The sequence below is a fragment of the Anoplopoma fimbria genome, chromosome 7 (genome assembly GCF_027596085.1).
Source record: "Anoplopoma fimbria isolate UVic2021 breed Golden Eagle Sablefish chromosome 7, Afim_UVic_2022, whole genome shotgun sequence".
NCBI classification, from domain to species: Eukaryota; Metazoa; Chordata; class Actinopteri; order Perciformes; family Anoplopomatidae; genus Anoplopoma; species Anoplopoma fimbria.
In genome coordinates this window covers 19890919-19918188 of record NC_072455.1, presented here as the reverse complement: position 1 = coordinate 19918188, position 27270 = coordinate 19890919, and the positions used below count along the sequence as shown (strand labels likewise).

Sequence of the window (27270 nt, the reverse complement as noted above, 5' to 3'; positions counted from 1 at the left end):
CACACACTTCTCTGAGGCGCTGAAGACAAGGGAAGGCCCAATGGTTTTGGTGGCAAATGGAAACTTCTTCTTCTTTGGCATGGGAGGCAGCAGTGTGTGTTTGTGGGTGTGTGGTATTATGTTTACAACCTGCTGAGGGTACATTTTACGAGAGGTGACTCCTCCCGCCCTGCAGCCAGAGCCAAAGTTCAACTAGACCTGTTGCAAACACACACAGTCTTGTTTTTATCTTCTCATTTCCTTTTTCTCTCACACACGCACAGACTTCTAATTTCACTTTACTCCCAAAGCTTGTACATCTTAGTTAGTTTCTCACCCAAGAGCTCAAGTCCAAGTTCAGCAGGTTTCACTGTCACTGTTTTCAGGACACACACACACACACACACACACACACACACACACACACACACACACACACACACACACACACACACACACACACACACACACACACACACACACACACACACAGGGCTTCTGTTAACCTGAGAGGCAGAGGGTCAATCCCTGTGATCCGTAGCCTGCATGCCTTCCATACAGACACGCCGCCGACACAGCAACCTGACTCCCAGCTAGATTAGGACTAATCAAGCATGGCACAGCTCCGGGCAGCGACACCACACACACACACACACACACACACACACACACACACACACACACACATATATGCATACTGTACTACAAACATGTGCACACCAGCAGTATTTTAGTGTTTTACATTTCCTACAAATTATTGCCCAAAGTAATAAAGTTATAGGCTTTTTTCAAGAGATAAATCTCGGCCACACGATTTCTTTTCACTCATATTTCTGTCTGGTTTCATTCACACAAAAATGCAAAACAGCCCAAAAAAACTATGTTACACCCTGCAGAGTTAAGTAACACAAGACGATAAAAAACTGAATCACTTTTATACAATCAAGTCCACCTTAAGATGACCAGTAAAATCAATGGTCGGATATTTTTTTGATTTAAAAACTCCAAAAAATCTAAAACAATTTGGCCAGATGGACCATGAACAAGGTCATGGTACTCTTATGATAAAAACAAGCAAAAATATCTGCAAAAGTCTGTTAAACTGTAAATAAAAGACATGCTGAACAATGTCATGATTAATGTTATAATACCTTTTAAATGTAAAGAAAGGAAATCGTTGTTTCTTCCCCGTCATGGCAGTTGAATAGATTTATACAAATGACTCTACCACCATATGTAGCAAAGACTTTCCTCATAAATAACTTGACTATATAATCTTTGTAGTCGAGACAGAAAGAATTCAGTAAGTTTGACTGTATGGAACAAGTGCTGTCACATGTCCAGAAACTGACTTCTCCTGTAAAAATGTTCCCACCAGACCCAGGTGTCCAACAGTCGTCTGGTCTGTTCTTTGGTCACAAATGTCTGGGACGTCTCAGGCCTTCCTCTACTTTGTAGTCCGTAGCCTGAACCTCATTTTGTCTTTGTAGTCGCCAAGCATAACCTTATTTTGGCAGCCACCGTGTTAGAGGGGACAGGTGATTTATGACGCAGAGGGCAGCAGGGTGAGCCACCATTTTCTTTCAGTGTGTTCTGGATGTTGTTATGGCGTCCACACAGAGTCTATTAGTGCTGGAGAGTTGCAGTCGGGGTCCAGGATTAGCGATCAAAAGAGTGAAAGGGGGGTGAAAGTTTGGGGGGTAACACTAGCCCGGCCTGCCCAGGTGGTGTGGTTGAAAAAGAGACTCCCCATCTGTGGTGTGGACAGGTCGAACATGGGCCGTATGTGTGTGTTGGCTTCACACACATACGGTGTGTGTGTGTGTGAATGACTTTTATGAGGCGTACACTTCGTGGTGAACTCTGTCTAGTTGGATTTGAACCGTAACCGATTGGTTTTCAGGCTCGAGAAAATGACCCCCTGACCTTTTTTCACAACATCTGCAACCCTGACTTTTCCTCAAACCACATTTTAACGTCACATAACTCCCCATGCCACCCAGTTCATAAAAGCCAGAGAGAAAAAAACTGTCTTCAATAGATATATAGGGATGTTTTCAAAACTTTTCATCTTAAATAACCTTTTATTTTGACTACTTTTTGATCTTTTCCAATTCTGCCTATTGAGAGGGGGTTAGAAAATGTTATTTATTTTCCAGGATAATCCTCTCAGTACATAAATACTGCCTTCTGGTACACATCCATAGTCAGAACAGTCTGTCTATCAAGTGTTCTAGTTGCATTCTCTTCAAATCAACTTTTATTGTAAATAATAACACATTAAATGTGCATTGTTGGACCTGTACCTCAACTTTTAAGCTGACAAGAACAAGAAATCAATAAATAGTAAAAACAAAAAGCTATTATTGCGTGTTCAAGTGTAACTGGGTTTTAAACAGTGAACGTAAGCTGAAATAGTTGGAGGTCTATGAGAAATAATGTTGCATATGGAAGATGTGTGGAATTAAATGAGTTTGTTGTAACTGACAAGTAATCCAATCCGAATGCACTAAATATACAACACTTATATTGAAAATTTTCACATTTGAATTAATTAAAACTGAAAATCTTACAAAAAGTGTAAAAACATGCACAAAATCACAGTCACAGTACTTTTATCAATAAATAATTTTATTGTCTTATAGTTCTACCACAGATATTTTTCTTTACATTCAGTATTTGAAATTCCTGCCCACCGTGACACTGATGGTGGTCTCACATGTGGGTGGTCTCATCCTCAGCGTCTGTGTCATGTGGCAGAGACGTCTGGGCTTCAGGGAGGTTGTTGCACTGCAGGTAGCTGAAAACCACTTGGACCTGAAACACACAGAGAGGAGTTTTTGAAGTATCATTTAACCTGCATGCTATGGACAAGCTTCTCTGGAAAGACTTTTCAATTCCTCACTTTGCCTGAATAGAATCTCAAGTCATCATACAGTAAAGTGAATTATTTTACATGTTTTCATTATAATATATTGTATATTGTGTAAGATAAAACTTACTACAGCAAAACAAGAAAATAAATCCATCCTCATATAAGCAAATATTTGGAAAGCTGAGACCTTATTTTGGCAGATATGTTGAAATGTTTCAACGCCAAACATCAATCATCCCCTCTATTCAGCAGTACTTTTTAGTTGCTTAATTCCCACCTGCACCACCACCTCCTGGGAGATATCCATGGTGGGACCGTCATGCCCAAGTCCAACCACAGGGGCGCGTAAGAGGCTCGGACCGAACACCGTAGCCAGGTTTATAAGGGTCATCTTGTTAACGTCTTGCTTCTCTGACACTCTGGAGAAAATGATATATGAAGAAATATAATAATAATAAATTGAAAGAAATCTGAGGTTTAGTAGAGGCAGCATGAGCATGTAGTTCAGCGGGATAAGAGCTAGAATCTCTCTCTCTTATTAGTTTCCTGACAGTTAATTAAGTTTTGTGCGGTCGTCTAAGTGATGACAGACCGTTGGAGGTGGTGCAGGAGGTACAGAAAGGTGTGGCGGTTGGGCTCAGGACAGGACTGCAGCAGGGACAACATGGACACCAGCCGAGAGTTCATGTCCTGGATGTCTACAGGGGAGAGAATCACACACACACACACACACACACACACACACACACACACACACACACACACACACACACACACACACACACACACACGTGAAGTTCAGCTCAGCTGGTTGAAAGGCCATTTAATTAAAAAGAGGTGTGAAGAGTTAGTGAATGGAACCCATTTTCTACTAGACATTTTAGGTCAAAGGAACTGGAAAACTGTAGCCTAAATAAAATAAAATAAAGACATTGATGTGATGTTTAACTTTATAGGGAGAAATGTTTTGAGGGTTTATATTCCTAGCAGATTTCTCTTTAATTTGATTGACAGGAAGCAGAGATTTGTGCAAATGTTTTTAAAAAAATTCAAAATGTAGGCATCCTGTATATTGTAATTAATTATCTGTCTATGAATGACAGCAAATGGCCTCATCATTTTGAAATACGCTCTTAACTTATTTACAGAAACAGTCTGAAAGGTGAAACATAAAGTGTGTAATTGCCTCAAATTCATAACCTAATAATAAATATAAACACCATTTAATCCCTCCAGGTTACAATGAAGGACATGTTCCTGTGTCGTGTCTTACCCAGTGTCCTGGCCAGGCTCTGAAACATCTTAGCGGGTATAAGAGGCTCAGGCAGCTCTCTGAAGAACAGTTTGAGAACACCGGAGACAACGTTCACTTCAGCACTTCTCAGCCTGGTTACGGCTTCACGCAGATCTGAGCGGGGAACCAGAACCATGATGGTTGTGATCAATATTATCGTCTTTTGGCATACACTTACTTTCTTATAAGCACAAGAAAAAAAAACGCCTTGTCATAGCCACTTCGATCCAGAAGGAATTATATTTCAACAACTGTTGGATGGACCATGACACTTATTTCAGACATTCATGTTCCCAAGAGGATAAATCACAATTACCTTGATGATCCCCTTGTTTTTTGCCATAGAGCTACATTGAGGTTAACATTTCTGAATGTTTAGTCGAGTAAGATAACTCGACATCCATGGTTTGTATTTCAGTGAAATTTGGTTAAAACATGCATGGTCCCCAGAGGATGAATTACGAAAATGAAACTCTAATCCTACATCTGGTGCCATCACGGGTTGAACATTTCTGTTCGCTCAATATTTTGGTTTACGCCAAACATCCTGCAAACTAATGACATTCCCATCAGCCTCAGTTGAACTTAGTGTTTAAAGCCAATTAAATGTTAGCATATTTAGATGCTAAACTCTGCTAGCATGGCTATAGCCTCTCAGTCTGACCCAGTGTCAAGTTTACAAAAACAAGTCAAAACCTTGGATAAACAAAACTAAAGGTCCGTCTGAATTGCAACATAGCAGCACATGCCTACAGAGAGCTTGCAGTGTTCTTTCTCTTACTGCTGTTGAATGCAGTCTTGAGCGTGCCGATGTCACTGCTGGATCCAGAAACCCTGTAGATGCCCACCTCGCCCATGCCTCTCCTCTCCAACTCCTCCACACAGCAACGTACCACATGTGGGACGAGCACTCCCTCCTGTCTGACGGAGAATGGAAAGTATTGAGAGAAAAAAACCTTTATTATTATTTAATTTCAGATTCGACTCTTGCCACACTTCTGCTTCTCTTTTGCCCACGTTCCCACACAAAAAACCGCCTCACTTCTTAAAATTTGCTGCACAAAACAAAAGGGAAATAATACTCTAGACTGAACTGCAGTTTCAGGTCAGCAGCAGGGACTTACTGAGCCAACGATTCAATGGGGACACAGAAGATGGGTTTTTGTTGAGCTGTAGCGCTCGGCGGTTCAAGCAGGTGGGGACAATACTTCAGGGAAAGAGCTACCTCCACCTGGCCAAGGTGTAGAGTCTGCCTCCTACACCACTTATTCAGGGTTTTAGAGTCCAACTGGTAGACAAATTTTAGAAAACAGACATCCAGGTGTTTAGAAAACTGTACTATGAATCTAAAAATGTGAAACAAATGGAAAAGTTAATACACACATTAAACATGTTTATATTGAATTATCAGACATGACAATGCAATGGTGCTTTACATTTTTTTTATTTTAAAAGCACAATGGATTTTTCAGCAAAAATAGAACACGGACACATAGTATGACCTTAAAAAGTTGATACAACTAACACATACAACCAGCAGAAAGGGGGCAACATTAGTGATCATTGGGAGTTGTGTTTCTGGCTACCCGCTAAATATAAGTCCAATGTTCGCTCTCTCCATTTTGGTCTCCACCAACACAAATTTATGTCTCATAAGCGACTAAATGCTTCATTACGTTCACCAGGTAGTTGGCAACTTTATGTGTTAGCTGTTTTGTGTTTTGCAGGCAGTTGAAAGACTATTTATCTAAATTGTTTTTTGTTTTTTTGCTGATAATAACTTGAGAGCGGTTAGAGTGAACCCAAAACAGTAAAGTTATGGGCAATTAAACCAAAACAATGAGCTAAAAGACGATAAAATGTAGTGTAGAGCTGAGGGGAAACTGCTGGTGATAATTCTCTGCAGCTTTGTCAATACAACTGATGCATTTCACATTGCACAAAGTCATTTCACCCATTTTTGGACATTTATCAATGCAGCTTTAATAATTGTAGATTTAAATTACGTTTGTCATTCCACGCTGTGTGTGTTTAATCCCTGGCTTTAAAGCAAATTCTTTTCCAGAATGATCATAAATCTGAACCTCAGTTCGTCTTCATACCTTTACAGATGCTTTTCCCAAGACAGTATCATCCTGTCCATCTGACTGACTCACACAGAGCACCCTCAGGTCCTGTGCCCCGTCCACCTGGAAACACAGCTCCTGTTTGACGGGAGGATTGTGGCGTTAACACGGACAACCACAGCGCTGTCCTAAAGCCACAACAGGAGCATTCATGTCTCATTTAAAGCCTTTTGATCCTGGCTACCAGTTGGATTTAGTGTACATTTTACTGCCACTGATCATGTTTAAAGCGCTGCATGGTCTGGTCACAGTGCAGACTTTTAAATCCTGCTGAAGCCTCACATCATGTCGGATGCTGTCTAGACATCAAGATGTCTCTGGCGGACAAATCATCTGCCTTTCATATCAGTTCAGCTCTCTTTTATTTCAAGTTTGGGGCCAATTTGCATTCAATTATTTAGTAAAAGAACAACTAACCTGGTCCCAATGTGGTGTGAGGGTGCAGACTGATGAGTGTGTCTGAGCTTGTTTATCGTAAAACTCATAGCCATCCACTTCCACACACACATACACAGCTGTAAGAAAAATACAATTAAGGACCACTAATTCATCAACTTTTATCTTCTTCAGTTTGAGGTTAATGTATTTTACTATTATTGTAATTTCTTGTGATTAAAAAGGAAAATTACAAGTTAAACATACAGGCTGGTTGCTGCAAGCCGCAGGCAGAGTGGATGGCCACACTCAGAGTCCCACACAAAGACATCTCGTCCTCCACTGGTGAGAGACAAAAACATCCTGAGGCTCATTGGATTTAATCGTCCTGAACTAAAGTGAAACTGAGCAAGATGAGAAAGACATCGACAGTTTTGCAGGCCGGCATTAAAAGATTAAAACCCTGCAGACTCAGTGTATCATATTTCGGATACTGGATGTGTTTCTGTGGTGAGGAAGCGAGGAGGTTGATAGACAGAGATGGCGGTTGTACCAGCATGTGAGCTGTGAAGTGGTGGCTGCTGGGTCATTCTCAGTTTCACACATGCGCTGGTGAGGGTGAGAAGGTCAGGAGGGACGGTTTCTATGTCTGATAAACACACAGAAAATAAAAAGGCACCAATCAGCTTACAGAGCCAAAATGGCTAATGGAAAAAAGTCTTGTCAAAAATAAGCTTGTTAGTAATGATTCTTTTTGACAGTTTACAGACTAAAATCTAAACGAGGTAGCTAGCGTAGCAGAAGGTTTCTGAAGGTCTGAGTCTTCGGCTTCCACTTTCTTTGCTCCAATCTTTTATGCATTATATGTTCTTCAACAATAGCATTTTTTTCAACAAAAAATGAATTCTGCCAAACAAAAACATTTTAAATTTGTATATTTACCATCATTGTGTATCACCTTTGATATTCCTATTATAATATCGAGGTCTTTTTGGCAGATCAACCTCTAAATTAGAGCAATATGCGGAGATGAGTTTCAAGTTGTTTAAGAGAGTTCTGTAGCTTTATTGATTTTAAATCAAAGATGAAATCAAATCAACACAATCATGTACCTATTAATAAACAAAAACAACATGATGTGTCTTGTTGTTGTTGGGTCTTAATGGTATTGTTCTATTGTGAGTATGTATTGTCTTATAATGAGTTTTTATACTGAAGTGTAACTAGTTACAGTTTCCTGCCCAGGACTATGGATGTGAATCAGCTTATAATTGTCCAAAATAAATAATTTCTCCCTACTGTGTGAATTAAAGACTCATTTTGCACACTGAAATTATCAATATGTGACCTTAAAGGAAGGTGTTTGGGTCCTCAAGGCATTTGGAGTTTGTTTCTCACCTATGCACTGTTGACCTCATCGCAGCTATTGTACATTTTCACATCTAAACCCCACTCGACCGTCACTTTCTACTCCTCAAAAACCAGCATGGTGTTTTGACGCATCTCCATTGTTGCTACATTACAGAGGTCTTGATTTACAATCTGTTAGTAGACATCAGGCCACAAAAAGAATTGCACAGATTTCCGCTATAATATAGCAATTTAAGTACATTTAGTAATTTTACTCCTGGCCTCCTGATTGGTCCAAAGCTGTGAACTTACTGTCTTTGGTGAGTTTTTCAATGATTTCTCTCCATTCTTCCAGCTCATACAGGGAGGAGAGGAGGAGAGTGTGACTCTGCAGTAAGGGGAAGCAGATAGTTGTAATTTTAGTGGTCTATCAGTATTGAGAACTGCAACTTTGACAACGACAAGGTGTGTGTATAGGTTTGTGTGTACCTTTCCGCTGGGGCTGTGCAGCTCCAGTTTGTAAACAGGGGAGTGTATGAGCAGTGTCAGCTCCATTTGCTCCAGTTTCTTTCTGCTACGAGCTGCCAAAGACAAGCCCCTCGAGCCGTTCTTTACACAAACACATTATTAGATTTCACCTGTCTGTTAAAAACACAAGATTAAAAACTCTCTCTGTAATTGTCAACATACAGCGTGTTGCCGTAGCTGTTGTCGGAGGAGGAACATCTTGGTTCTGATGGTGTGTAAGCGAAGGTGTGCGTCCGGTGAACGTTCCTGGTCTGCAACCCAGCGAAGTTTGAGACCAGCTAGAGGCAGATACCAGCAGAACCTGTACTGGTCCTGCTTCCTGGAGGAATACATGCAGTGTATTTTTACTGCTGGTCGCTCAAAATGTAGACCGCATATCCTGTCTGCTCTCTCTTGCTGCACTCACCCTCTGGTGGCATGTTTGTTTCTCGTGCACAGCAGGAGGTCGGTGTAGAGAAAGAGGTGACGCAGGCTGCGTTCCCCCTCGCTCACATCCACCACAAAGCCGTCACGCATCAGCTGACGCCTCTGAGTGACACACAAACACAACATGTTCTAGTATGAAATGCACAGGTAACTTTTTCACGTACACCTTGGCGAGATTACTTTTTTGTAAGCCTCACCATGCCGTGACTGAGCATGACATCCCTTTTGCATTGTGAACTCTCATTGACACCAGACAGGAAGCTGCGGGACAATCTCAGAGCTTCCTGTAACAAGGTGTAATCTCCGTGCTCCACCGGCGTCGTCTTCAGGAGGTCCTACCAGATCAAAGAGAGGTGGTTTAGTCGGAAAATGCCAAGTGAGGGGGGAAAAGTAGCAGAAGATCCAATTCCTTGCTAAATCCGATTCTGTGCTCCAATTACACTCCAAGAGAAATAATTTAGTCATCAAATTGTTGATGCAAATGCAAAAGAAAGATGAGCATGATCGGAGAACAACAGTAGAAGCTATAGAGGTTCAAGAATTGATTAATTATCTCACATGCAGCACTAGTGTGGTCTTGGTTACTCTGTCCAGAGGCTTGTATAGTAGAGCTGCAAAAACAAAGACGACAATCAGATGCTGTCAGCCATCAAGTTATCACAAAACTTGATATAGAGTATATACCTTCAAATGTGTATTCGGTCCGAGTTTTGTTTGAGCCGTTATTAGACATCATGCTCTAGGGGGGATAGAGTGAGACTGGTTTGGATAACCTTGTACACAGCTTGTTACAGTAGGTGTTCTCTGGATGTAAAGAGTTTGTGGTACCTGAGCCAGGGTTCGAAAGCGAGGGTCTGAGTGCGTGCACTTGCGAACAACTTCGACAGCTTCCTCGTAGTTTGCGATGAAACCACCGTACAGACCAATCTGGTTCACCTGTGACGGCAGAATAATGGATGGATGAATGGAGGGGGTGAAGCACCAACCAGATTTGGTGATTACCTAAATTAATTTCAATGTGATTTATTATTGTAATTTTTATTTCTTTCCCAAACAAGATATTTGCCATGCAACAATTTGGACATTTCATAAAAAGATGAAATATTAATGCTAGGCAACCTGGGTTAGGGTTAGCAAGTCCCCACCATAAAATAAAAAGTTTAGTTTTTGATTAGTTAGCATTGACCAGAACTTCTGCAATCTTTATTGTGCAATCTTGTTCATTTATTGTGCAAACCTTGTTCATTTTAGTCACTAAACTTTAAATAGGCACACATGGCCAAGAGGAGAAGTGTCAAATAAAATAAAAATAGACCTTTTTCACATTAGAAATGTCTGCGGTGAAAAGGGCTTATGAATAGGATTCATTTTAGAAAGAAACACAAGCGCTCTGCAAGATGAGCAAGATTCATGTTAGCAAGATTTTTACCAGAAAGCAACATGACTTGACAGGGTTAAAAGAAATACTGTGATCTTCCAAACAAACAAATCAGGGAAGTCGACAAACACTGACAGTTTGGACAAAGTTTATCTTGCAATTCGTATTTCATGTTTTTTGTTAAAGTTCTTTCAGTAAAATTCTACTTCGGTTAATAGATCAGTATTGTTAATTGTCTTCCAGCGTGGCAGAAGGTGTTTTCACTAATGAGGCCTCTTCTCAGGACTTTGTGGGAATGAACAAACTGCTTGTTTGACATCTTCCTCACTCCAAGTAGATTTGTTTCAGCTTTTCGGGCAGACAACATATTCCTTTATCATTATTATTAGTGCATGTAATTTGGTGCGCTAACTTATTGTAGTATCACTCCACCCAGCCATGACCTGAGTTCAATCAGCCAAAATAACTGAAAACACCTGTGCAGGGCTGTGAAGCCTTAACAAATGAAATTGGAAAAAACTTTCTATTGGAATACACATGTTATCGACACATTGTGGAAAAGCTTTTTCATTTTCATTTTAATCATCAAAATATTAACAAGATTTCACAGAAGTAACATGCTAAACTACACTTTATATGCCAGAAGTCGGACAATAAAGAGCCGTATTAAAAACAAATGTAGTTCGAACAGTTACCAGGACGGGGCAAGGAAATATATATTCACTTATTTCTTTCAGTTTTTAAAGTGTGAGAGATTTTCACAATCTTTGTTTAAACCTTTTAAAAAATGAACTCTCACTTTCAACTGCATGTTAAGAAATAACAGTGTTGATGTTATGTCGAAGACGTCTATGTATTGTGTTGTAAAGATATCTACTGAAATGAGCTTGCTAACTGACTTTGGGGGGTTTGGTCTCATGACTTCAGCATTTTCATAATCTTGGAAAAGATACTGTTCAGACCATGATCTGATGGTTTGTATTCAAAACACTGGGTTCTGTGTTTTCACTATTTCCGCATGGAGATCATGCAATCGGATGCTTGCGATTGATCACTGCGTGCGAACATCTGTCTGTCCACGGCTAATCTCACATTCTTCTGCAGCATTGTGCATTATATTTTGGTTGGCCAGTTAAGACTGCATGCTCAAGAACTTCTCGTAGTTGCAATGAATCACACTTTTTCTTTTTCTTGCATGTTTTACACTGCCATTGACTGGCTGCTGAGTCCTCACTCACTACTCTGGGTTATCACTAGTGGCAACTGAGTGCATCTCAGTCCCGCCATCCGCCCTCATCGTGTAATATACGACAACTTTAAGAAAAAATGCTTGCATACATCGCCTCTTGTTTTTTGAGTTTGAATGAAATGTGTTTCAAGACCCTTTAAAAGCCTGTTGGTTGCTTGCATCATTGGTTGTTAGTCGGCCCACTTTATTGTTTTGTTCGGTGTGTTTGGCTAACAGCAAAAGGAACTTCCATTACACTCTTGCTTGACATGGCAGCAACTCAGCCGCTGCAACACGGGCAGACTGCTTGGTACGTTTAATTTGTATTTGGTAAGATTGTATGGGGGTGTCTTATACGACGACTTCAAGCCTGCATTCATCGCCGCTTGTTTTTTGAGTTTGAATGATGTGTGTTTTATGCTGCCTTATAGGCCATTGGTGTCTAGACTGGGGGTTAGCAAATAGCGGGTTGTATTCATTCAGAGAACTGCACTTTGCTGATACGTTCATTCCTTATTAATTAATTCCCTTCATCAGGGCTGTTTTGCGTTTCACTAACAGCTTGAACATTTGCTCATTATCTTCTGACATCCAGAAGATATATAAGCCACATGACTGCCAGCATAGAGGAATAAAACAGTGACAGGTTAAGCTGCCTGCTCTGCTTTACACCACCTTACACACACACACACACATACACACACATTGCTGCAAACACTCATGCAGAGAACTATCAAGAGTGCTCTCTAAACACAGGTGTCTTATAGGCTGTAATCAGGGTGTGGCCAGAAAAGCAGGTGTGTCCATTTACCCAGAGCATAGAGGAATCACTCCCTGTAGGCTGACCTTGTTCAGAGCAGATGATCATAGCAGGAAAACCACAGGTGGAACAAATAACATTAACGACGGCTGCATCACTGGCACGGCTTCACTTTGGAGCCCTCGTTAATGTCATTATTTACACCTGCGCTTTACCAGCTGGGGCAAGTCGAAATTTATTCTCTAAAATATTGGTTTAGTTATATATATAAAAACTACATATACTAACATTTACATATTACACATATTGTACTTGCAAGAATGTACTGTACAAAAATGTGAATTATTTTGTGTACACAAATGTTTGCACGTAATTTGTGAAACCCAACTGACCGGACAGCTGATCGGTTTTAACAAGCTTATGCTCTGCAGCCAAACTATTTTTCAAATTCTTGTTAAGATCTGAAAGTTAACAAAAATACCAAATATGTCAAGCTAAGTCATGGAGATATAAGTATAAAACAATGCGGAAAAATGATTTTATAAATCAAGTGAACATGAACATTAATGCAATGTTATATTTACTCTTCTTTAACGCCTGCTTTGGCATCTATCAACTCCTGAGGGAAATATCTGGCTCTTTAGCTTTCAAATGCTGATATCAGAGCTTATTTGTTAAAGACATTGAAAATTAGGTTGATTTTAACATTAATAGTGAAACAAAACTGTAAAGTTGCGGTCCATCAAACCAAAAAAAAAGCTGAAAGACGGCAAAATGCTCTGGCTAGCTAGTTGATTCCCTGATTCACAGGATACGAGCACTAACAGTTAAAAAAGATTAAGTGTAGGAGCCAAAAAGAACAAGTTAAATTTCATATTATGATTCAACCAACCGGGGCATTAAGCTGTTAATAATTTGGCACCCATTGCTGGCATCATTCTCCTGTTGTAACTTGTTCATTTGACAAAGCGGAAGCTTAATACATCTTCTTTTCTTTGCTTTGGGTTCCCGCGGCATTATCCTTCATTTTTGTTGTTGTAGCGTAGTTTAACACGCACACATTCACACACAAACATTGCCTATCTATTCAGTGATCTGTTTCATCTACTGGACAACCGCTGGACAACAAACCGTAAGTAACCTGAATTGATGAATTGAGCATGTTTCTTGGCGATAAAAATATGGCTTCATGGACTTAGCGAAGGAAGCCAGTTAGTCTTAACCATAGAAATAGAATAGGAGTTCAATGGACGTTCCCATTCAGGTCAACATAGCGAGATGGTGAGAGCGGCGGCCATTTTGATGTGCACCGTACCCTTTGGAATAGTCGTAGCAGACTAACTTCTATATAAACCAACTTGCGGAAGGTGGCTGACTTACTGAGGTTAGATTTTGCAGTTACAAACAAACGAATAGTTGAGTAGTGCGTAGCATGGAGAGTCTTTTGTGCACCGTTTATCTCACTCTGTTGCCAAGCTGCTAGAGAGAGGAATTGAGGATTGCTACATAATGAGCATCAACAAAAGGAAAATCTATCTTAAAGTGGAAGATAGGCCAGCAACAAACGCAATTTTCTTTTGGCCACAGCAAACATTTCAATTCCCCTTCTACTCCTTTTCTACGTCTAGACACACTAGAGAACTTACCATTTTAAGAAACAGGCCTCCCACCATCAGATTGAAGCCTGTGTAGTTCATCTCTCCGTCCTCCTCGGGGACAGGCTCAGCCAGTCGGACCTTCAGGCCGGAGTAGAAGCTTTGGTGCATGTCTCTGATCTCGGGCACCTGGTAGAAAACAGTCTGGACCTGTCGACTGGACAGAACTGGCTGGGAGGTCCCGGCTATGGCGCGCAGAACCTTCATGGGCTGCAGGAAAAAAATAAGTTTGAAAAGGTTTAGCTGTACAAGCAGAGAGGCTAAAGGTCATTTAATGTAGGTGAGAACAAGAGTGTAAAAATGACGAGAGAAATAAGCCGTGGTGAGGCGATGGAAATAAAGATGGTGTGAACAAACTGAATTAGCGGAAAGTTAACAACCCCCAAAGCTTCCCTGTTTCAGCAGCCTCTCAACTATCAGACCACTGCTGAATAACAACAAGCATATATAAAAATAACACACTAACACTGCTGAGCGACAACTGTACTGACAAACATCCACTTTCTGAATCATTTCTCACACGTTGGGGGGTTGCTGTTGTTTTAGCAGCAGAGAAAAAAAGAAATAAGAAATTGTAAAAGAAAGCATACTCGTTATTGCCCCATCACGACCCGCATGGAATTTTTTTCTACTTTTTATAGCAACCCTAATACATTAAAAACATTTCAGCAATACTTTGATCTCATTAACAATCAACTGAAAAGCTAATAATAGCAATGAAAATCTTTTTTATGAAGGTAAACGCTTATAAACTCTCGTGCAAAAGTTATATGAGATGATTAACACATCTCTCATATCTGTACATTTAATATGAAACTACAGCTAGCAGTTGGTCAGCTTAGCTTAGCATAAAGCCTTGAAAGTATGCTTCAAAATTGGGGAAACAGCTATGGTACATAAGAACAACAACAAACGCAACAAAATCTTTAGTCTTTGTCTGCACCTCTGAAGCTCACTAAATAACAGTGTTTAATGTAATGTATGTATTTTTTTTGTATGGAAGTTATAACATGTTAATTTGTGAGCTTTAAAGAGTCTTTGGATAAGTCTTTGGATGTTCTGCATATAATCTTGAGTGACACGCTAACCATATGCACGTGACTGCTGCTCATACTTGGATACCGTTAACACTTACAATACAAAGGACCGACCTCCTTTACATTCATATAAAGTAGAAAACTTTTTTTTACAACTCCTTGGAAAGCAAGTTTTTGGAAATGAGGTTCACGTGCTGATTCTATTTTAAGCAACATTAGGCAATGATTTTTATGTGGTGACAGCAGAGCAGCAAAGAGGAAGTTTAACCGTAATAATAATTATACATAACAAGGTTTTTCCCTTTTCTTGCAATACGGAATAGCCCGGGGAATAACTTCATGTTTATGTGTGTATGTTACCATCAGAAGAGTCTCCAGCTCACTGAGATAAACCTCCTCACACTCCAGGATGCCTTTCAGGACCACGAGCCTCCTCTCCAACATTTCCTCCGGGCTGCATAACGTCTGAAATCACAGACATCAACCATTACACCAAAGTCAGTCTCAACATCAGGGCCCGGACAATTCATTCAGTCAGTGACACTGCAAATTATGCAATAGTTTACTTTTTAAACAGTCATCATTGGGTTGACTAATGAGATTCACAAGGATAAAGATCTGAAAGGTGAAGATGACTTTGAATCAGATAAACACTAATGAATGTCATGTCATCACAATCAAAATACATTTTTCTGTGAATGACTTAGTCAAACAAAAGGATTTTGCTCATGCATCGACCATATAACACATAAAACATCAAATATCTCCTTATTTGGTGTAAAAAAAACAACCTGTCACTTCTGTATTCTGCCACTTTCATAAAATGTGCACTGTTTGTGAGAAAACAGAAGGGTAACTTCTTCACTACTTTTCAACATACTGGGGTAAAAAAAACAAAAAACAAGGAAGTAAACTCAATGTCAACAAAACACAACAGTTACATTTTTTGTATCAATTTAGTTTCCTGTCTTTTTTGAAAAACATTTTCTGATAGATTAGAAGTCCGAAATAAGCTGTACATTGAGGTGTCATTGTCTCCATGTATTGTGTTTTGTATTATGTGGGATTCTTCAAAATTCACTCAAATGTAGGTCGATGAATAGCCAAATGTAGAGGAACATGGCAAAGTATGGAGTACAACTCAAGGACATGCTTGTAGAGTGCATGTGTACAAATAGTATCCCTCTCTTTATTACAACTGGTATGCCTATCCTTAAAATAAAAACTTTAAACATCTGTAAAGTGAAGGAATGCAAACTCACAGGGGTGTCTGGGAAGTCTAATGTCTCAGGGTGGAGAGGAGAGAGCAGACAGGACACCGCCTCCTCCTGGAACACGTCCTCCTCCAGAGCTTCAGTCTCTGCTTCAACTATAACTGACACACACACACACACACACACACACAATACATAGCATTAGGTAGAAGTACGTGTTCCCACATCTGCTTTCTGCCTTAAACATTAATGTTTCTAAATGTACGAAAAAATAGCTGAATGTGACTTAGGTGGTTTAGAGAATATCACTACTTTAGAATAGATTATGATGCATTTTCAGCAAACAAAATGACTAAATGACTGCACTTTTCGGATTGGATTCTTTCAGTTTTTTCTAAAGAATAGAATATATAATGCTTTGTTAATCAACCTTTTTCTATATATTACAAACAAGACATCTCCTTCCCTCACCTGGTACATGCTGTGACTCCAGATAACTCAAAGCCTCCTGGTAGACGTCCATCGGGGCTCGGATGTCCTCTTCTAACAATGCAGGCTGAGCTCTGGAGACGCAGCATGAGAACAGACACCCAGAAAAACTTCCTCTTTCTATAACGGACGCGCAAAAAGGGGAAAATACAGCTTTTCGTTCCGTCCGGGTAGATGCCGATGAGAACTGGCACCTGCTGTTTCATCCAGTCCAACAGTTGCACTTCACTTCCTGTAAATGAGCAGATTTCAACACAATGCATTTACTATCAAATCTTCACTGCATATTCCTACATCAGTTCCTGAAATGATGACCTTAATAACTGTTATACTTGCTATATAACTGTGCCATATTTTAAATCTGACCACAGCCTGCACGGTTTAGTTTTTACTTGTCATGATCACTTTGAAAATCTTTCAAACTTGCATATATCTAGTAAAACAAAAGTTAAGCATAGTAAAATGCTATATAGTCTAACAGTAGAGTAACAATCAGTCTCAGCAATAAAATTGAACAGGAACTACAGCATATTAACAGCTAGTGCAATTCACAAAAAAGAAGTAAATATAAAAAGTACAAAGCATAGTATACAACTTATGGGAATGTAATTTATTTGTTGAACCTTGTAACCCCAAAATCATATAATTTAATCAGAGAAGTTTACAAATGAATCCTATGTGACTGTATATTAATGCATTAGTGTGTCCATTACACATGAATGGTTTTCAACGTTTGGGCCTAAGAGCCTCTTTTTATAGCCAACGCTGCCCTCTGTAGTAAAACAGATGTAAACACGTCTTTGTTTGAGCTCCTTTCATTCTTGTGTTTCAGTCTCATAAGTTGCTTGTGATACACTTCACCAGTTTCTCAAACGCTCTTTCTTTATATTCTCACTGGACTGTAGTGATAAATGTAACACCAACACACACCCCAGCTCATTGGTTTCCTGTTGATGCGTCTAAACAGTGCTGCTGCTGGTTGTGGTTTGTGGTGGCATTAAGACATATCTCTTGTAAGTGCTAACACTCTTTTAAAGAGCAAAGTATTTTGTTTGGCCGTGACAGATATATCATATTTGACTTCATAAAGTTGAGATCTATTCACAGTTTTTGAAGAAGTGTTACAAATGAACAATCTGCATTTTGTGTCTCCATCAATTAGAAATCAAAATACTTAGTTTAACTTATGTTCATAAAACATTGGTTATTTAGATGTCATTTTTGTCTGGTGTTTATTTTAAAGATGTGTAAGTGTGGGAGTGCTTGGAGTTTTGGCTGTAGTTTAAATGGATGGTTGATGGTAGTTCTCTTGAATACCTTGGCTGTAGCTTTGGATAAAGCGTCTGCTAAATGACTGGTTGTAATGTAATGTAATGTTATTAACCTTCAAGGATGTATTTTAGCCACTTGGGGGCAGCAGAAACAAATACAACACTGACATAGCATCACCTTTTTAAAAAGGTTTTGTTGTATGCAAATAGTTTCACTTATTTGTATTATTTACACATCCTGCTGTTAGGGAACATTAGCATTTATTTGGAGTCCAGTTTGAGCCCACCTGATGGATATGTGTATCCAATTAATTTACGTGTGTCTTGTTAAAAGGAATTTGGGATTTCTTTTTTACATTACATTACAGTCATTTTCATTTGTGCCAAGGCATAATGCTAACAATCTAATATCTAATAGTACTCTGTTTTTAAGGTTATGAAACAAAACTAAATTGTGATTACCAGGGTATTGTCATTTAACAGAATCCTAACCCTATTTCTATTTTTACAGAAGAATCTGACAGACGACCCCTAATATGGACCAACAGACTCTTACATTAATCTGAGATGAACAGACACCAGGAAAGCCTTTTAGCAGGAAGTGTTTTTAGTCGTTTTGATTACGTGGTTGATGCAGGACAGATCCACTCCCCTTCCAGTGGGAGTCTCCCAAGAGAAAGAAGAATGTTCCCCTTTCCCCTCATTTCCTCCCCTCATTTCCTCCCCTCAGTCACAGCTGGGACTACGTGAAAGACTGAAAACTAACTCATCTGAATATTAAATAAACCTCACCACTGATGAAACAATGAATGTGTGTACTGATTTTCAATCTGGACCAAAGCGGACCAAAATATTTTAACAGCCGATAAACAAGATCAAATAAAAAAAGGAATTTAAAAATACTCATAAATGATTATGGCAATAAATAAATATTGATTTAAATTGCACTTTGCAATAAGTTGCTTATGATACACTTTACCAGTTTTCTCAAACGCTCTTTCTTTATATTCTCACTGGACTGTCGTGATAAATGTAACAGCAACACACCCCCCAGCTCATTGGTTTCCTGTTGATGCGTCTAAACAGTGCTATTGCTGGTTGTGGTTTGTGGTGGCATTAAGCCATAGCTCTTGTATGTGCTGGCACTCTTTTAAAGAGCAAAGTATTTTGTTTGGCCGTGACAGATATATCAGATTTGACTTCATAAAGTTGAGATCTATTCAACTAGCGAGCTCCAGTCTTGTGTTTGGAGTTTTGGCTGTAGTTTAAATGGATGGTTGATGGTGTTATTAACCTTCAATGATGTCTTTTAGCCACTTGGTTATGTGGTTGATGCAGGACAGATCCACTCCCCTTCGAGTGGAAGTCTCCCAAGAGAAAGAAGAATGTTCCCCTTTCCCCTTATTTCCTCCCCTCAGTCACAGCTGGGACTAACTGAAAGACTGAAAACTAACTCATCTGAATATTAAATAAACCTCACCACTGATGAAACAATGAATGTGTGTACTGATTTTCAATCTGGACCAAAGCGGACCAAAATATTTTAACAGCCGATAAACAAGATCAAATAAAAAAAGGAATTTAAAAATACTCATAAATGAATATGGCAATAAATAAATATTGATTTAAAGTGTACTTTGCACTGTCACATTGTACACAGCAATATTACAAACAGTTGTTGCTCTAAATACTTTAGAAGACCGTTGAACTTTGGCCCCAGCATACAAAAGGAATAATTGCTTTTCACACCCTGAGCTGTATTGTTCATTATATTACATTACATTACAGTCATTTAGCAGACGCTTTTATCCAAAGCGACTTACAGGAAGTGTATTCAACATAGGTATTCAAGAGAACTACTAGTCACCAGAAGTCATAAGTGCATCTCCTTTCTTAAACAAGCATCTTAAAGCATAAACCAGAGCAAAAGTATAGTGCAGAGGCAGATTACTACGAAAACAATAATTGCAACAGACTAATACGAATATAATAAGTGCTACAAACTACTACGAATAGGATAAGTGCAGTAAACAAATACGAATTCAATAAGTGCAGCGAACTGATACGAATACAGTAAGGTTAAGAATACAGAATACGAATACGTGCGTTAAGCCTTTTATTAGATAGCGAGAAACCGGATTCATTGTGGGGTGTTGTTGTTCATTGTCAACCTCAGAGCGCCCTTGGTTGGCATCCTGAGCTTAAGTAACGTAAAGGTGGTCAATAGACAGAGGCTAAACTAAGCTAAAAAAAGATAATGGTATGGACTTGGTAATGATTTTATCACAAGCTTTTTGTGTTATTTTCAAAAGGAGACTACAAAGGTTGGTAATATCGGGGAACATGGTTACTATTTGAGAAACTCCAGTTTTTTGTAAGTTTCAACTTGTGTTCCTCTTTGTCATTTCTCTCTTTGTTTCTTATCTGTTATGATTTTAAAGACTATTCCCCATTGAAATATCAACCAATGACCTGAAATTCATAGATTCTCGCCTATCATAAAAACTCACATATCAAAGCGCTGAGAGGCGGCCCCTTACTGTATCTGACAAATTCTTATTGGCATTCACACTAATTGATGGCACACATTTGTAGCAGGGTTTGTACATTTATATGAGTATTAAGTCATTTTCCATGTGTGTTTTAAAGTGACTTTGTATTATTGTCCCTAGTAAATTCTTTATCTAAGCACTTACAGTGGGTAAACGGAAAGTATTCAGACCCCTTTAAATTTTTCACTCTTTGTTTCATTGCAGCCATTTGCTAAAATCGAAAAAGTTCATTTTTTTCAATGATGTCGCATTAATGTACACTCAGCAACCCATCTTGACAGAAAAAAACAGAAATGTAGAATTTTTGCAAATTTATTAAAAAAGAAAAACTGAAATATCACATGGTCATAAGTATTCAGACCCTTTGCTGTGACACTCATATTTAACTCACATGCTGTCCATTTCTTCTGATCCTCCTTGAGATGGTTCTACTCCTTCATTGGAGTCCAGCTGTGTTTAATTAAACTGATTGGACTTGATTAGGAAAGGCACACACCTGTCTATATAAGACCTTACAGCTCACAGTGCATGTCAGAACAAATGAGAATCATGAGGTCGAAGGAACTGCCCAAGGAGCTCAGAGACAGAATTGTGGCAAGGCACAGATCTGGCCAAGGTTACAAAAGAATATCTGCAGCACTCAAGGTTCCTAAGAGCACAGTGGCCTCCATAATCCTTAAATGGAAGAAGTATGGGATGACCAGAACTCTTCCTAGACCTGGCCGTCCAGCCAAACTGAGCAATATTCGTGGGAGAAGAGCCTTGGTGAGAGAGGTAAAGAAGAACCCAAAGATCACTGTGGCTGAGCTCCAGAGATGCAGTAGGGAGATGGGAGAAAGTTCCACAAAGTCAACTATCACTGCAGCCCTCCACCAGTCGGGGCTTTATGGCAGAGTGGCCCGACGGAAGCCTCTCCTCAGTGCAAGACATATGAAAGTGCATAGAGTTTGCCAAAAAACACATGGAGGACTCCCAAACTATGAGAAATAAGATTCTCTGGTCTGATGAGACCGAGATTGAACAGGCGTTAATTCTAAGCGGTATGTGTGGAGAAAACCAGGCACTGCTCATCACCTGCCCAATACAATCCCAACAGTGAAGCATGGTGGTGGCAGCATCATGCTATGGGGGTGTTTTTCAGCTGCAGGGACAGGACGACTGGTTGCAATTGAAGGAAAGATGAATGCGGCCAAGTACAGAGATATCCTGGAAGAAAACCTCCTCCAGAGTGCTCAGGACCTCAGACTGGGCCGAAGGTTCACCTTCCAACAAGACAATGACCCGAAGCACACAGCTAAAATAACAAAGGAGTGGCTTCGGAACAAGTCTGTGACCATTCTTGACTGGCCCAGCCAGAGCCCTGACCTAAACCCAATTGAGCATCTCTGGAGAGACCTGAAAATGGCTGTCCATCCAACCTGACAGAACAGGATCTGCAAGGAAGAATGGCAGAGGATCCCCAAATCCAGGTGTGAGAAACTTGTTGCATCATTCCCAAGAAGACTCATGGCTGTACTAGCTGTTATGATTTTAACTCAATACTGAGCAAAGGGTCTGAATACTTATGACCATGTGATATTTCAGTTTTTCTTTTTAATAAATTTGCAAAAATTTCTACATTTCTGTTTTTTTCTGTCAAGATGGGTTGCTGAGTGTACATTAATGTACAAAAAATGAATTTTCGATTTTAGCAAATGGCTGCAATGAAACAAAGGGTGACTTTGTATTATTGTTTTAAAGGGGTCTGAATACTTTCCACTACCCACTGTATATCTTATGTTGTGCCAAAGCATTATTCTTTCACTAATTAGTAGATTTCACTAACTTTGGAGTGTTAGTATATTTGGGTCAAAATGTATTTATTTATGAAATTATATAATCATGCAACAGCTATGCATCATTACACCTCATTAACAGCAATAATGTGCACCATCACTGACATATTTTTTTGTAATTTGCAGCAAATATAATCAATAATCTATTTATTTCTGGTGACTGTATCATTCCACTTCTGAAAGACGTGTTAGGTCATCAGATTATTAGTTTTTGGATACTTTCAACATTTTGAACAGAATCTTCACCCTATTTTTTTTTACAGAAGAATCCAACAGGTGTCTCCAAATATGAACCAACAGACTATTAAAGTGATCTGAGACGAACGGCTTACAGGCAACAGGAAGTGTTTCCTTTTGAATACGTGGTTGACCAAAGAAACTCAACTTCCCACAGTGTCCTCAGAGAAATACAAATATTCCCCTTTCCCTTTATTTCCCTTCCTCAGTCACAGCTGGAACTCTCCTTTGTGTTTCAAACATTAAAAACTAACTCAGGGATGATCCCATAAACATCACCACCCATGAAACAATGAATGTGTGTAAATGTCATGGCAACCCATCCACGATCTGTTAAGATATTTAAATCTCAAACATGCAGTGCAAACTGAACCTGTTAGTCATGATTTTATGCGGACATATAGACCCTGCATGTGTTGCACAAGTAATAAAAGATTTGGGCTCAAACACATGACTCAATAACCTTTCGACATTTTTACCAACTTTCAACAGGTAAGGAAAAGGGAAGTGAGAAACAGTAAAACATTTGTGAACAAGACTTCTTATAAATGAACAACTGGAGAGTTGTAGCTGGTTGACAGAACAATGTGATTGTGTAGTAGTCAATATGTTGAAAGATGGAGCTTGTTAACTGAAACAGCAATATTTTATTGGCCAGAAGAACTCAAAGGTCAGACAAGAACCTGAGCTGACATCATTCAGTACCCAAACATCCAATGTGTTAACATGATAACATTCAACACAAAACTTTAACAGGCTTTTAACAGCAACATTGAGTCTATAAAAAAATCTATTACAAAAGTCACATCCCTACTATAAAATGTAAGTTTATGATGCTCAGTGCTAACTGCTAAAAGTTGGTGTACATGAGACGTTGCTGTGCTTAAGTATACAGCTTTGTATAGGCATAGGAACATTAAGAAAATAACTATTAAGCTCTATGGCAAACATGTCTTATGACCTCAACAGTCATGGCCTATCCACTGATGACCTGTGTGGTGACCACTGAGGTGATCGCCCCCTGTTGACGCCTGATCTTCAGCTCACGATTCATCTGGCACCAGACGCACTCGTAACACCAGAATAGCTTGCAGCAGTCATCGCAGCACGAGCCCTGCAGGAGGAAGAGGAGGAAGAGGAGAGAGAGAAAGAGAACTGATGAATCTAAACAATGGTGAAATGAATGACATATAGTCTCAGGACTAAGATGTTCAGAGACTTATTTACTAAGAATATTCACAAAGCCCACTTAAAATATTGCAATAAAATTTGTAGTCGCCACATTCTTTTAAATTTAGAAGTATATTTTCTGAGTGCAGCCATTTGTTAACTCTTTCAGTTTGCTGAAAACGGAAACAAGGTTGATGAGCAGTGAAGAGCGAACCAGAATGTGTCCTGGTTATTGACTTAAATTTGTCTGAGTTTGCATTTTACATTCAACTCTACATGAAAACTAAGAAAATTAAAACCCAATTTCTGCGCATTTCTGCCTAAAAATAGAATTAGTCATTTTCAACTAACATAATACATTTTCAGTCAAACTTTGTTAAATGTATCGTATTATGTGCTTTGTATTGTATATCTAACCAAATTGTATGCTGATTGTAACATTGTACATCTAGGAGTCGTGACATCGATATCCCTGTTTGCTGAGCAAGAAAGCTACATTTTAAAATAGAATAATATACAACTGCTACTTTGAGCAATCACAAACAATCAGTTGCTAACCAAGCTCTCATATCGGATTCAATTTTTAGAGGGCCACAGGGCAAGGCTATAAACTGTTGGGTAAGATGATATTTGATGATGTTTTTATCAAACCATGATTGCTTCATTGTTTGCATAGCTTTACCAAGGTTTAAATCCTATGAATGCAACGCCCTTTACACACACCGGATTGTTTTGTGCACATTATGTACAGTGCACAATTCCAAATGAAAAAGGAGAGGCCTAAGAGGAAAAACAATTGTCCACAACATCAAAACTGAGTGTGCCTGTATCAAAAGCATCAAAAATACCTTTGATGCTTCTTATCAGATTTAATCTCTCAGTATGAAATCTTAGTTATCACCAAATCACGTATTACACAGTGACAACCCTGACTACATTTCTAAATTATTATTATTATTAATAATCATATTGAACTGATATTGTGACTTCAAGTCACACAGGTTAGCTAAACAACGTGCACTGGATGTTCCCAAAGCTTGGCTTAGAATGAGTGGAGAGGAATCATAATTGGTGTTTTCGTGACCTCAGAATGAGACCTTCATATCTACATAGGGAGCAGGACTTCCCCACAAAGTCCACCGCCGTGTTGCAGCGGGTTTACGCTTTGCAGTCTGACTTCGGTAGCTCATGAAGTAGTGGTATCATTGTACGGATGGCCTCTGAGTGAGGCGCCATCGTTACCACTGTTTTGCACTAGGCAGCTCATGCTACCACAGTCTTGGATAGGGGAGAATGAGCAGCGGGGTATTCAGTTGGTTGCATCACACCGGTATTTGCCACCAAATCCTCCATACTGTCCCTCTAATCATTTCTCTACATTGGCCTGTTGAAAATGAAACCAATGGGCCTAAAAGTAACCAAAAACAGTTGTGTGGTTGTTGGCAAACATGAACACTGATTTGAATCAGAGAGAGGAAATTGAGGAAGTGTAGCATACTACAGCAGCAACTACAGCTTTTTGTAAAAGGATGCCATCGAGAGTTCCTATACAGTTACTTCCTCACTTTCAGTTACACAGCTGCACTGTGGTTAAAGATATTAAACTACCCTAATCTTTAGCTTTATGATTCTTCAAAGACTTTTCAAAAGACAGAACCAAAACTCACTTCAACAGTCAGCGGTTGATTTTCAAAAAATTACAAAAACCTAAGTTATTCAAATGTTCTCACTCACATCTAGGGGTATCAGTGGTGGCCAGAATTCAATTGACCCTTTGCTAAGCCCCGCCCCCTGCCCCTACTACAGACGTGCACTACCTCCCCAAATGTATAACCCCCCTCCCTCCCTAAGCCGGCCTTACGGGGATGTTGTGGCGCTCTCTAATGGAGGAGCGGAGGATGCAGGACACCACGCAGCAGGCGTCCAGGAGCGGCATGCAGCAGCACCACCCGTAGTCAGCGGCTGTCTGACACTGCATGCATGGGAAGCACCAAAAGCCGCAGCAACCTTGAAGGTAGAAGAGGAGAGACAAAAGGAGAATATATGAATTCTGACTTTGGTGTTAAGCAATATCCCCCTCTTGTTTTGGGTGTCCTGTTAGTGCACACTTGTTTAATATTGTGTTGAAAACTTTTACTATTGAAAGTTTGCACATGTTACAGAAACGGTTTAAGTCGCTACTCATAACCTACCCCTCCCCTTGTTCCCTTACTGGCCTCTCCCTCCCACTTTCCCTTCCCCAAAACTTGGTGATTTAACCTCAAAATGATTTCCTGTATATAATTCCGAGCATACAGCAACCAACCAAGTGACTGTCCTTTGTTAAACTCAATTTAAAAAGGAACTTCACCAGTTACACACTTACGGTTGACTGGAAGAGGTTGGTTTACTTGTAGTGTAGAGTACTACTCATCCTGTGATAATTATGCGTTATCTGTTATATTTATTTTATTTTATCGACTCAGATCTGCTCTTACCCGGCCTCTGGTGTCTGGGGAGTCAGAGGAGGATGTTCACAAGATTGTTGGTTTGAAACGTAACAGTTTTTCTGGAGATTGAACCGTACTAGGGCCTTAAGTCAGGATATCTTAGCCTCTGCTGCTTCTGTTTTAACCATTATTTTTTAAAATCTCCCTCTTGTGTGTCCACCAACTTTACAAGAAGTGCTAAACAATAAATTCCTAGCAAAGCATTTTAAGGAGTCATCAAGGGCCTCAGAAAAATGAAACATGTGAACATCTACCTTTCCATTACAACTGGGCAACTCATCCTTCGAATGAAAACTGTGTGAAATGATCAAAGCTCCAGAACAACAACTAAATGGACCTCATTTTTATATTGTTTGGATAGAGAGAGAGATAGTTAAGATAGTTTATTATAGAAACAGAAAGAAATGTAAGCGCATACAGTAGGCTGGAAAAACAGCATCCTGTTGAGATGAATGTCACAATCATTGTCGGGTTGACTTACAGGTGCCCATGTCAGTGAAGCAGTCGCAGAGGTCAGTGCTCCATGAGCCAGGGCTTTGGGCAGTGGTCATCACTGTCACCACCTGGGTCGGCTGCTGGTGGACGGCCATGACTGCAGGATTGAAAACAGAAGTGGATAAAGTAAGGGGGGCACATTGGACTTCTACACACACACTGGAAGCTCCGGTGTTCCTTATGATTCGTTAAGACGGGACGAAGGAGTGTTTATTGGTTCATGTCAGCTAAAACAGACCTAGTACTGGTCACACACAAGTAGCTGTATCTATGTGTGGTCATATGGTCATAAGGGAATGAGTGCAGAGCTGCTGTAATCTCTCCCAGCATGCACTGCACTGCTACGTTCAACAGGTTTTCTTTAATGTGATGTTGTTATGAAACAACATCCTTCCCTTATGACCATTATCAGTGATCCAAGTTGGTTTTGAAAAAGGTTATACGGGCAAAATAAGCAAATAATGCTCATGTCTTTAACCCCTCTCTTTGACAAAAAGTCTGTTGGCA

General features: G+C 39.6%; 2 protein-coding genes across 4 annotated transcripts in view; both read right to left on the bottom strand.

The window, feature by feature from the left end:
* Positions 1-2600: 2600 nt before the first annotated feature.
* Positions 2601-16838, bottom strand: si:dkey-33c9.6 (active breakpoint cluster region-related protein). Of its 3 annotated transcripts, none has more exons than XM_054601377.1 (22): positions 16697-16828; positions 16274-16380; positions 15372-15476; positions 13966-14184; positions 9782-9889; positions 9638-9692; positions 9512-9564; positions 9151-9288; positions 8934-9055; positions 8690-8846; positions 8489-8608; positions 8312-8387; positions 7203-7298; positions 6917-6991; positions 6692-6789; positions 6251-6352; positions 5273-5436; positions 4930-5069; positions 4128-4262; positions 3447-3552; positions 3132-3273; positions 2601-2796 (listed from the first exon to the last, which is right to left on the bottom strand). In XM_054601377.1, the coding sequence occupies exons 1-22, from the start codon at positions 16746-16748 to the stop codon at positions 2695-2697; spliced, it is 2472 nt and encodes an 823-aa protein (XP_054457352.1). In that variant the 5' UTR covers positions 16749-16828; the 3' UTR covers positions 2601-2694. The 3 variants fall into 3 exon arrangements, with proteins under 3 accessions (XP_054457352.1, XP_054457351.1, XP_054457353.1); XM_054601376.1 differs by having other exon boundaries at positions 16274-16386; positions 16697-16827; XM_054601378.1 differs by lacking the exons at positions 2601-2796; positions 3132-3273; positions 3447-3552 and having other exon boundaries at positions 4184-4262; positions 4898-5069; positions 16274-16386; positions 16697-16838.
* A 5923-nt stretch (positions 16839-22761) lies between these two features.
* ponzr1 (plac8 onzin related protein 1) overlaps positions 22762-27270 on the bottom strand; it is a 6451-nt gene continuing 1942 nt past the window's right edge. Inside the window, exons 3-5 of the mRNA XM_054601369.1 lie at positions 26750-26860; positions 25641-25786; positions 22762-23723 (exon numbers count right to left, since the gene is read on the bottom strand). Of these exons, the coding sequence (XP_054457344.1) occupies positions 23586-23723; positions 25641-25786; positions 26750-26860 (395 nt within the window). The 3' untranslated portion in view covers positions 22762-23585. The remainder of the gene's footprint in view (positions 23724-25640; positions 25787-26749; positions 26861-27270) is intronic.

Coding starts and splice junctions, on each gene's coding strand:
- si:dkey-33c9.6 (XM_054601376.1), bottom strand. CDS start 16,748: ATGGACGTCTACCAGGAGGCTTTGAGTTATCTGGAGTCACAGCATGTA. Junction 15,477..16,273: donor TAGACTTCCCAGACACCCCT/GTGAGTTTGCAT, acceptor CTGTGATTTCAG/ACGTTATGCAGCCCGGAGGA. Junction 3,553..4,127: donor GAGCCTGGCCAGGACACTGG/GTAAGACACGAC, acceptor TCTCCCCTGTAG/ACATCCAGGACATGAACTCT.